The sequence below is a fragment of the Agelaius phoeniceus genome, chromosome 18 (assembly GCF_051311805.1).
Source record: "Agelaius phoeniceus isolate bAgePho1 chromosome 18, bAgePho1.hap1, whole genome shotgun sequence".
NCBI classification, from domain to species: domain Eukaryota; kingdom Metazoa; phylum Chordata; class Aves; order Passeriformes; family Icteridae; genus Agelaius; species Agelaius phoeniceus.
In genome coordinates this window covers 5,967,944-5,980,355 of record NC_135282.1, presented here as the reverse complement: position 1 = coordinate 5,980,355, position 12,412 = coordinate 5,967,944, and the positions used below count along the sequence as shown (strand labels likewise).

Genomic DNA, 12,412 nt, shown 5'->3' with positions numbered 1-12,412 from the left:
GCTCCTTTTAGATTCCATATATTGGGCATTTTAGGCAGAGCTTGCAGCACCACTGCTGCTGGTGTCTGTTGAGTCTAAGCCTGTATCATGCAGGAAGATTAGGCTGCTCTGCTTTTCCTTTTGAGTGGGGAGAGATGTGGAGTCTCAGACGTGTAATTTCTGTAATTACTCAAGCAAGGAATCATTGTCAGGCCAGGCATGCAGGGCCCTCTGTTCAAATTTTTCCAAAGGAAAGCCAATGTGCCAAGTAGCCTCTCATCCTAAATTGGAACAAAAAGGACAAATGTTGCCATTTTCTTCAAAATTAAGCTCCCTAAAATATTTTCAGAATATTGGACATGGTTTGAAGTGATTCACTTAATAAACTAGAAGAATTTCTCTGGTTTGAAATCCAGACTAGTCTTGAGTTTTAGTCACGTTTCAGTGCATGGTGATGAGGAGCATGAAGGCATCAAAGACACAAACACAAGCAAGATCTGTCCTGACTCACCAATGATTGCAGCATTTATGTGTTTTTGTCAGCAGTGTCTGAAATTCAGTAGCAGAATTCCTTTTATGTTAATTTGTGACTGTTTGTATTGTTGCACTTTATCTCAGAACAGGATTTTGTCACGAGCACTGAGGGAAAAAATGCAAAATTTTACCCTTTCAGATCAGTAATGAACCAATGTCTCTGGGGGCTGTCCTGTCATTAAACAGAGATGGTGATGGAGCTGTAACAAGTAAGGAAATTCTGTCTGCAGTGAGGTGCAAGAGAATTTCCTCACAAGGGTCTGAACTGCCCTCCTTAATGGGCCTTGGAGAAGCAGTCCCACCTTTGTACTGCCATGTGTGTTTGTTGCTACCAAATGCTGACAGCTCCTTCCTTTCTTTTAATCATTTCGTTGAAATAATGTCATTCTCCTCTTGAAAAAGTCTTGATTTGAAAAATGTTGAGTGGGTCAAGCTCTAATTGCTTTACTTGGTGTTGTAAATGATTTGGGGGAGAGTCACACATTCCTGTATGGTGTTCCCAGGGTCATTATAAATAACTTTGTCATTTATAATGACTTGCTGATAGCCAGCCTTTTGGAAAGGAGAGCTTTGACATTAAACACAGGATATTTGAGGAGCTTATTTATGAGGATTCAGCACCAAATTAAATGCCTGTTGCCATGGAAGAGGTTCCTGGTGATGTGATCATAAAAGCATTTTTATGTTGGTTTAGTTTTGTTTTATTTTTATTTTTGAGTTGACCAGTGAATGAAACCTGTAAATGCATTGTTAATTGGCTGATTTCTCAGCACTTACTGAGTGTCCAAACTTTCTGCTTCTGTGAGCTCTACAGAGCTGAGGATCTTACATATTTCATTTGTCAGATGTGAAGTGCAGAGGAAATCTGGAGTGATTCCCAGGTGGAGTGTCAGCTCCATTAAAATACTTTTAGCACGTCTTCGTGGCAACAGGCTGGGCAGGGTGTGTATTTGAGTCCAAATCACCCATCTGTTGACTCAGGCAGTGAAATCAGATTTATCCTGTGTTTCCTACCCAACAGAAGCTGGTGGCCAGTCCATAGGAACCAAACCTGGACCAGGGCTGCAGTGGTCCTGGAGTCACAGGGCAGGTACCAGAACTGACACTGATGTGGAGTTAAACTGGCACACCCACAGGTGGTAGAAATTCAACATCTCTCCCTTAAAATGAGTGAAGCTTTAATGGGCTACATGGGGAAACCCTCCAGTTCTAATGGGGAAAATTTTTTTCTTAATTATCTTAACAATAATTAGCCATTTTGGAAAAAGAAGGAATCGTGAAAGCTGCTAATTGATTCTTTATAGTTTGCTCATTATGCAGAGATACTATGAGATGTGTTGATTTGGACTTTGGTTTGAGAAGCTGAGCATAATTTCCACAGAGCCACGAGGGTTTTAAGAGCTGGGAGTTCAGATCTCATTTATCTGAAAACATTCTGTGTCACAGAAGAGGTTCTGTCTATACCCTTTATATTAATAATTTGATTTTTTTTTTAATCTGTTTCATTTAGGTCTGGCAAAGCCCATGGGATTAGTTGAAGGTCCAGGAGGCTTGGGCCAGGGGGGAATGGCTGCTACCCTGAGAGATGATAGCCATGAATCAGAGACTAAGTATGAAGAATATGGTTACAATGCCCAACTCAGTGACAGGATATCACTGGACAGGTCCATCCCTGACTACAGACCTAAAAAGTAAGTGGAATTCTGCTTTATTATTTGGAGTAAGGGACTGACTGTTGTTCTGCTGAGCCATGGTGCCATTCTTCTCCTCACATCCTTTCTGGCTGGAATATGGCAGCAGTTGCTTGTACAGATACCCTGAGCTGAGTGCAAATGAAATAAACCAACTGCCATCTCAGGCGTGAAGTGCCAAATTAAATGCATAGCTAATTCTGTCAGTAGTGCATTAATATGCATGCTCAATGTCTCAGATCAAAAATTACATCAGGATATCAGTGCTTTTTGGGTTTGGTTCATGTAGAAAAAGCCTTCAGATGTGGCAGATTTAGTCTGTGCCTCTTGTAGTCACGTGCAGTGGGAGGGGGGCAGTGCAACAAACACTTTATAGTCACTGGTCCCTTAAAAATAACCCCAGCTTATCAAATCAATTGTCTTTAATTGCATTTGATATTCTTAGAATTGTTTAGTCAGGGTTTGCAGTGTGCTGAAACATGGACTAAGTGCAATCCATCGGGGTCCTGTAATTGCAGTGAGGTTTTTTTGTCTTTGGAATGTGTGTCTATTTTTATTCCACTGTTTATAGTCTTCACATGCCTGTGCTATGCTTGACATTGCAATTACATGTTTATTATTTGCACTGATTTATTATATTTTGTATTAAATAACTTTCAAATCTTTCATATTTATGGAGTTATATATTTTCCAGATGAGACATCCACACTATCATCCCATGAATGACAATCAGTAATGTCTTAATGCAGAGGAGATCAGCAACAATGCCTAGTTGCTCTCAGGAGACAGAATTGAAAAGAATACTTAATTAATTTCTAATAATAATCTTCTGTTTTAAAAGACCCACTGGGGCTCCTAGGCAGAACTGAAAGTTAAATAAAAAAGTATCTTATTAAATGGTGAAAAAAGTTTAGCCAAGCTAAACAGCCGTGGTCTGTGAGTCGATTGCAATTGAATTAGGATTTTAGGTAGTTCAAGCTGCCAAAAAAAAAACTTCAGCTTAACTACAAATTTCTTTAGCTGTGAAGTATTGACTCAGCATTTGTTTTCTCAAACCCTTGCTACAAAAAAAACCCCAAAACTCAGGTATCAGAAGAGGCAAAAAGAAGACAATCTACTGCCTTGATACCACGTTTGATGTACTCTGACTTGTTTAATGGTCTCATCTCTCCTCTCTTGATGCATCATAAAAATCCATCCTGGAATTATGCTGGGGAAAGAGGAGTCTGTAGTTATGCAAATATTGGAGCTGTGCATCAGATCAGGCCCAGAGACCCTAAAGTCCAAGTGGAGTTTCCCAAATGGATCTTGGTGAGGTTTGACCTGGCTGTTATTTGCTGCTGTGGGCAGGGGGATGAGGATAAATGAGATGTGTTCTGCTGGGAAATGCAAAAGCAAAGGCTGCAGAGCTCAAATCCAGCTCAGCAGCTGTCAGAGGCATGAGACCCTTTGCACTGCAGGGATGTTTCACTTCAGATTATGCTCTCCCAAGTTTTGCTTAGGAGCTTTGATGAGTCACTCAGATGAGCTTTGTGACATTCTCATTGTGGGTATCTCATCAGGCCATGCCAGATGATTAAATGTCTGTGTTCCTGGGAGAAGTGCCTCCCTTGTCATGTTTGGACACTCCTGAGGTGGTTCTAGTTAGATCTAGAGGCTGCAATTGATGCACTTGCCTCTAGATGAGTCACAGGAAAACCCTTCAGACTGAATTTCCTGTGGAAAATGACTGAGAGTGTGTGGGGAAGGTAGAAGGTCTTTGCATAAGAAGATTTTGCCCACTTAGAAGGTTTGAGAGCAGCAGGGGTGTTGGCTGACATGGAGCTCATGAAGCCAAAGGTGTCCTGGGCTCATCCCTCCCCAAGGGCAGCAGGGAAGGGAGGGGATCCTGTCCCTCTGCTCCATCTCTTGGGACCCCACTGGAACTGCAGCCTGCTCTGTGGCCCCCAGCACAAGGAGGACATGCACCAAGGCTGAGCTTGACTCTGGTTTAGACACTCTAATTATGTTTTGGAGAGAACTGAACCTCCATGAGCTTGAGACAGACCTTGAAATCTTGTCCAATGTCTCTGTGTGCACACTTGCCCAGTGGTCTCCCCTCTCCATTGCTGAGCTTGTCAGTTTGCTTGTGATTTCTATTCATGTCATTCCCAGAACTGTCCATTTTTTAAAATGGAGGGCTTTTCATTTTTAAATTGAGGAGCAAGGTAGAATCAATGTCCAAGGCCATGTACAAAGTCCAAGTCCAGCCTGTGAATAAAAACATCTGAATTTGCATTCCCAAAGTATTAAACTCTGCTTTCTCCTCATTCTGGCTTCCATTTGAAATATCCAACCTGTGTATTTTCACAAACCAGTATTAAAGATACGAACTGGGAGAATTTATACTCAAGTCTACATTGCACAGGCACAATTTATGAAAGTAAACATGATTTCAGTATGCAAACTCAGGACTTATAATACTCCAAGCTTGATGAGAAATACTGGATTTTACTTCATTTGAACTCCCCTCTCACTGTTGTCCACTCTCTAATTCTGATAGAATAAGCCTTCTATTCCATCTACAAGCATAGGTTCATAAGCACTTGGCAGTTTAATTGCTTTTCAGGAGGTATTTTCGTCCCCATGCAGCAAATTAAAAAATATGTTGCACTACAGAGGTGCAGAGTCAGCCAGCATGACCAAGAAGCTCCTAAATTGGAGTCACCTCCCCCTGTCCTTCCACTGCAGCAAAGCCTCAAACCTGGGTGGGTACTCCAGCCCTCAAGATGCTTTTCTCACATTTTGTTCTGCTTTCTTACCTGCTGCTGCCACTGCTTTTATTCCTTTTAGCTCAGAAACCTTTTCTTTAGGATACAAATTTCTGTTGGTACAGGAGACAACAGCAAATTTTGTTTGTGTGCCAAATAGAGGCAATGGCAGTAAACTTCTTGCTTGTGATTACAGATCACACAATAATTACAAAATTACAGTTTGATTCTAGCATGGTATGATAAATATATCCCAGCTTTTTCTTCTCAATATCAGAGATTTTTGAATATTTATTAGAGATTATATTATCAGGTTATATTTTATAAATAATATAATATTTGAAGTTTTTCAAGGTCTATACCACTGTAGAAAATATGTTGCAGGGAGCTCAGAATGTTTAATGTCCTGATTTTTCTTCACAGCAGTAAAGTATTAGCAGGACTTCTAGTCCTCACTAACACATCTTATTTCCTCTATGAGATGGAAGAAAGAGAAGATTTTCTTGTAAGGAACAGGTTATTTTTGTTTTGCAAGCACACAACTAAGCTAGAGCTTGTTCTGTGGTTCTCTGGGAGAAGTGTTATTTGATGGTGAAGTGTTATTGGAGTAATTTCCATATATGTTCTTCCATATATAAAATGAGTGTCATAATTGAAAAAACCTGAGCACTGAGTGAAAATAATCTCCTGATGCCAATGAACCTTGTGTGTAGGAAAGCATAAGAAGTTGTACTCCTGGCAGCTATCCCTCCCAGTATGTCTGGGTGTAGAATTGTCCTGAATCCTGCCCTTGGGAATGCTGTAAAATCTGCTGGGCTCTGTCCATGCCTCTCTTACCATAATTTCAATGGGAAAATGTTGGACTGAATAGAAAACCAGACCTGAAGCAACAGAGCAGAGATTTTGGTGGAGATTTTGATTCAGAGATTTTGGTGGAGGTTTTGCACTTCCCAGGGTCAGCCACCTAAACCCCTGCAGGCACTGGGCAGAGGAGAACAGCTTTCCCTGTGTGGCTATAAAAGTCTGGCAGAGTTTTCATCCTCCTGCCCTTTTTGGCCAATAACAGCCTCCACTGCTGCCAGCTCTAGCCAAAACATCAGCTCCTGCTCCAGTAACAAAGGATCAGACTCAGTCCTTCCCAGTCATGCATGAAGGCAGAGGTGCTGAAGCCCCATGTGACAGTAGATTTTGACTTCATCAAAGTTAAAGAAAGTAGAAATGTCCAAAACCTTAGGGGATGTCTCTCAAAGACAGGGTAAAGGTCCCCAAACTTACAAAAGCTGTTTGTTTTACAGTGTAGCATGCTGGAAAATTGGGAAGTGTCAGCTAACCAGATGCTTTCAAACAAAAGCATTGTCTCTCAGGATAACATCAATTCCCCTGCTCTTTTTGAAGCACAGGCTGGATAGCAAGGGGTTGAATTGAACAGGTGCAACACCTGTAAATCCAGCATTTTCTATCTTTCTATCACTTGACTTTGTAACTTAAATTACTTCAGGGCTTTCTTTACATGCAGGACACATCCACACACACAGACACAAACACTCAGGCACTTGTCAAAACCACTTGCTGTCATGCATTATGCATACTTTTGAGAAAAGTTAATATGATCCTGCAGCTTCCATAATGGCTAAATTGGCTTTTACACAAAATTGTCGCTGCTTGGTGAGGATCTTTAATTTAACTGATCTTTTTTTGAGCAACTGGATGCACAGTGCATTGTGGCAGTTCAGTGATAACAATAATATTAATATATGGATTCAGTCTGCTGGCTCTATCAGCCAAAGAAGATATTTTCTTTGTGTTACAGTCATGGACATTTGTATTGAGAAAATTCAGCCCTAAAGAACAAACTTATTAATGCTGTGGCAACTCAAGTCTTAAGCCATAAAATTCAGAGAAATTTGGGTCTTGAGGAAATTGCTTTCATTTATTCACTTCTTTTATGGAGGCAAGCATTTTTGTGGTTTGCCATAGACATTTCACAATAGTAAAAGAATTGCATCTCTAGGGCTGTGAAGTGTAATTAATGGTTCAATCCACTCCATACCTAAGGAAAAGCTTTTTTAATTACCTATCAAAAAGGATTCCGGAATTGATCAAATAATGTTACCAAGGGGGCAGGCTGGGTAAATAGACCTCTGATTTGCTCATTCAAAGGTTTAATAACAGCAGCTCCAGTGAGGCCAGCAGCTGGGGAGCAGCCCTGCTGTCAGAGATGATCCTCAGTGGCCACTGAGCTCCAGCTCTCTGTGAAGGCAGAGCCATCCCCTTCAACCTGGACCCTTTCTTTGGGCAGCAGATCTCTGGGGAGCCCCTGTGCTGTTGCAGCCATCAGTCAGCAGCTCTCTGCAGCCCCATCAGGGCTGTGTTTGCAGTTTCTCTGTGCTGGAGGAGGCTCAGTGCTGGATTTGGATGGCCTTGGTCATCAGTGCTGTGCTTGGATGACCCCCGTGCCCTGCTGGACGTGGCTGCAGGAGCAGGGCACGAAGGCACATGGCTCTCACAGAGCATCAGCTTTGGGATCAGTGCACTGGACAAGGCTGGGTCTGGGGTTATTTGGTTCCTCCCACCATTGCTGCTTGCTCTGCCTCATGACCTGTTTTCAAATCCTCTGGAGATGCTGGGTGTTCTTTGAGCCACTTAGAGAAATGACATAAGAAACTCCAAATTAAAACAGAGCCTTTCCAGGTTAACCAGAGTGCAATGTAATGGGCCTTTTCACAAGGAATATTTGAAGTTCAGAGCTTTCCAGGAATCAGAATTTCTGATTAGCAGAAAATGACAAGTGAAAAAAAAAATCGCCTAAAAATATTTTGTGTTAGGCTGAACATCTTCTGTGAAATGTTTGTTTAAACAAAGAGTTTAGACCAATGAAACCTTTAGTTTCCCATTTAAAAAATCACTCTTGAAATGATGAATTTTCCATTACTAGCTTCTACCAATACTTTCAGATTAAATATCAGGTCACAGTTTAATGAAACATTAATTGAAATTAAGCATTTCATTTTTTTTAAGCAGAACAGTGTTTCACAATCAAAGTATAGGCATGATATTTTGATTTCAATTAGGCTTATTTTTCATAGGAAAGCATTTGACTTTTTTTTTGCACCCACTCTCAATCAATCTAAAAACCATGCTAAAATTCTGAAAAATCTTTTTTTTTTGCCCACTCTGAACATATGACGTAAATTGAAGCAGAGAGAAGGAAAAACAGAGAGAGAAAATGGAGCAGACAGAATTACCTCTGGGCAACAGATTAAGATTGTTTATTGGAGGGAAATTCAGTAAGAGATGAAACTAAGTGAAGTGTTTTAATTAGATCCCAAATCAATGTCCAGATGTGGATTTTGAGCAGGGTGAAGGAGAGGGATGCAGACACATGCTCTGGGAGTTTATGTAGCTTTGTCAAGTTACACGGGCTGGGCATTTTCCTTGGGCTGTGAATCACCTACAAACAGCACCTCTGCATGCACATTATCTGTGTGAGCAAGTGGAGATGCAGCCCCAGAGAGATGCAGCCAATTTCAGCTGATTTTTGCCTTGCCCAGGAGCAGGAGGAGCTGGTGTGGACTGAGTGAATCCCTGTGCTCCTCCTCTGCAGTGAGCTGGGCTCTGACCAGCTCCTCCCCAGCATTTGGTGTTGTAGTTCTGACTCAGATCATTTGGGATATCAGCTGACAACCTAAATTCACTCACAGTGCTGCCCCTGGGCCAGCTGTGCTTATTTGTGTATCCCTGTGTATGCCACAGGCTTGTCTCTGCCTTTTGGGAAATGCTTCTTGTTTGGCTGTAAGGGGCTCAGGATGGAACTGTGCAAATCCCTTTAAGGAGAGGAAAAAATTCACCTTTTTCTTTGGCTGGGCAGGAAAACTCTGAGGAAACCATAGGTACTGCTCTGTATCAGCACAGTCCCTCTGCTGCTGAGGCCTGGAGCCATGACCTGACCCTGTCTATGAAGATATTTCAGGTTTTCTCCCACATTCTTCTGGAGCTTTGCTCACCTGGCACAGATAATGATGGATTAGGTGGAATGTGGGCTCAAACCTTGGTCTCCCACATCCCAGACCACCTTTAGGTCTTTGTATATTTAGTTAGTTGTGCAATGTCAAATTACTCCAATGAGAAGACTGAGGAACAGGTTAAAACAGTGACTGTTTCCCAATAATAATTAAAAATATATTGAGAAAGCTTCCATCCCCTTTTTGAGGCCAGTACCAGAGTTCTTTGCAGGACATGGCTCATGAGCAGAGCCTCCCCATCAGCAGGCTCCATGCTGTCTCCATAGCAGCAGTGCTGGACACATGGCAGTGTCTCACAGTTATTTCTGATATTCAATAGATGTTTTCTCTGGCTTTTCCCATTAGATTCATTATTGATTCCCTTTTGTTTAGTGCTAGGCTTTCCAATTAAGTAGTGACTTTAATTATACTGCAAAGTGTATAACCTAGGTCTTGATTATTAACACTGACCCGTGGGATGAAAGGAGCACCAGAAAGGCTAAATTAAAAAGAACCATAAAAATGAACAACCTTTTCCAAAAAGCCACCTTATGTTCAAATGCAGTAATTTTTCAGTTCTACATTTTTGCAGTGCCTTTGTGTATACTAATTGTTGAAGACAAGTTCTGCATGACTGTCAGCACTAATAAATGTAGATTTAGTGAAGGCTGAATTTGATTAACTAGGGAGTATGAAAAATAACTGATTGCAATGTTGTGTTTAAATGCAGCGAGGCTGGAAGCCATTCCCTGCAATTTGTCTGCACCAGAATGTACTCTTGAATACATGAATAGTTTACCTAAGGTGGGTTGCATAACAGGGACTAGAAATTAGACATCTAATTTGGGGTGATGGACTTGGCTGCTGTGTAGAGGATGGAGATGCCATGGCAGCATTGCCTATCATGTGCAGGGTGTAATGTCCTCTGCAAGTCCCTCCTTCAGGAGCCATGGGCAGCCAGATTAAACAGGATTGCAGGAGAATCCAGCCCAAACAGGACTGCAGGTGAATCCAGCCCAAACAGGACTGCAGGTGAATCCAGCCCAAACAGGATTGCAGGAGAATCCAGCCCAAACAGGATTGCAGGAGAATCCAGCCCAAACAGGATTGCAAGAGAATCCAGCCCAAACAGGATTGCAGGAGAATCCAGCCCAAACAGGACTGCAGGTGAATCCAGCCCAAACAGGATTGCAGGAGAATCCAGCCCAAACAGGACTGCAGGAGAATCCAGCCCAAACAGGACTGCAGGAGAATCCAGCCCAAACAGGACTGCAGGAGAATCCAGCCCAAACAGGATTGCAGGAGAATCCAGCCCAAACAGGATTGCAGGGGAATCCAGCCCAAACAGGATTGCAGGGGAATCCAGCCCAAACACGATTGCAGGGGAATCCAGCCCAAACACGATTGCAGGGGAATCCAGCCCAAAGTGTTACATGCTCTGAGGCATGCAGAAACAGGACCAGATCTCTGTACTAGCAACACTCACTGAAGAATGACCTGCCAGCATGGGCAGCCTGGTCAGCTGGGAGGAAAAGAAACAATGATGAAAAAGCTGCTTTGCATCCCTCAGTTTTTCTCATCAATCCTCAGACTAAATGTGTCTCATGTGACCTGCACATTCACCTTAAGCACCACAGTTTTTTTCCCTTTTAAAGTATGCTTCAGAGACTGTGGTAATTTTTTGAACTTGAAACCAGAAAGCCCCAGTATTTCCATGGTAAAAAGAGTATTTCCTCCTAAAGAAGAGCAATGGTGGGGTGCTGTCCACAAATTCTGTGAGCTGCTCTTTCATAGGTAAATGCATATCTGTAGTGCAGAAGTGCTGCTGAGATCCAGCCAGGACTTGCAGCTGTGTGCTGGCATTTGAGAATTTCTTTCATTTCCCTCCCCTGAGCCCATGGCTGGTTGTTGCCTGCTATCACTTCCAGGGAGAAAAGGATATTCCTGTAAATTTCTGAACTGTCATGTTATGTTACACTCCATGATATCACATTACAGGATAAAAAGAAGTAACAGAACAAGACAGGCAATGAATTCAGGGTGGTATTTCTTTTCCTTTTATGTTTCCTTGCATGTATCTCTGTTATACTATACCTGAGACTCTTTGTAGGGCTTTGAAGGAGTTCTAACAGTTTGAAATAATATTTCTCATTTCTTTTTTAAAAGGCTTATGCAAATTTAGTTCTGCTGACAGTGTGAGGTGTTATCTCCAGATCACTTCCTGATGTAGCTTTAAAAATTAGCAAGTTTTTATTCCTATTTTATTTGGATAGGTTTCATAGCATAGGAAAGTCAAGGTTTCAGGTCACATAACCTCAAGGTTTTCTAGTTGTTGTTGTTGTTTGTGTCTTAGTGGTAAAAACATGAACAGGCCAAAATGTCAGACAATTTACTCTTCTGTCTGAAATAAAACTGAATTGTGAACTCCAGGTTGATGCAGTGTTTCATTTTAATAGTGTCAGTTCGTGCTTGTTTTGCCTGTGTCTCCTGTTTTGAGTGAATTTAGTGCTAATAAAAGTGAGAGACTCTTAAAAGTAGCCAGAGCCAGAAGTACCTGACAGACACAGGCTGGCAAATGTTAGCTCCCTGTCTTGGTTAGCTTGATCTAGATGCTTTCCAAAGTTTGGTTTCTCTGAAACAGCACCTGCCAGTTCAGCTGTTTGAAAGTTTTATGATATTGAAGTGTGAGGACTCTATTTTCTGTTCCTGCTGCTTTCTGAAATGTTCTTGTCTTCTGTTGCATTGCTTCTGGACCTTCTGCTGTGGTCTCAAAAACAAACCACAGTCAACCCAGGCACCTGGCTGGGTGCAGCACCAAAGGAGCTTGGTCTAAGTGCACCCACAATTTCAAGTGGTGTTGGTGTGTCAGGAGTTATCAGTGAGGCTTCAGGCAGCTTTAAATTACTGGAGATATCATCTCTGTGTATTGCTTCTGCACAGGCTCCCTGTTTCTCAGCTTCTAGAAAAGAAACCCTCTGGAATTGCATTTTACCTGTGAGAGATGCCTTCAGGTTGTCAAATAATTCCTTAATTAGTTTATTTTCTTCTTTGCTCCAGGGGGTGAGTATATTATTTATTCTATATTCCCAGACTTCTGTTAGTCTGCATTTATGCATTTTGTCTTCTGAAGGCCCCAGCAGTGGGCTGGCCTCTGGGGTGGAATGAAACACACCTCTCAGGCAGGCACAGTGCTTCAGACTTGAATAATGGTGGAATATTAATAGCAGCAATTATAATTAAAACAGTGCACTAAAATACCCTGGGGTGTTGTTGCTAAGTTAGTCTGTACCCCTAAAATTTCAGAGGAAAGGCATAAATTTTAGTTATTTCCATCCACAAAGCGAGCAGTTGTCTCATTCAGTGACTGGAGCAAGCTTTCATCCCTGCTGTGGATATTTCACTGGGACACAGCTCTCCCAGAGGGTCATGGGGAAGTTTACATTAAACCCAAGACAAA

The 12,412-nt window shown here is 41.9% G+C and overlaps 1 protein-coding gene across 1 annotated transcript in view; it reads left to right on the top strand.

Annotated features, from left to right (window-relative positions):
- The window catches only part of GALNT9 (polypeptide N-acetylgalactosaminyltransferase 9), a 132,780-nt gene that overhangs the window by 22,700 nt on the left and 97,668 nt on the right, over nt 1–12,412 (top strand). The window contains exon 2 of the mRNA XM_054645979.2: nt 2,024–2,204. Within this exon, the coding sequence (XP_054501954.2) occupies nt 2,024–2,204 (181 nt within the window). The remainder of the gene's footprint in view (nt 1–2,023; nt 2,205–12,412) is intronic.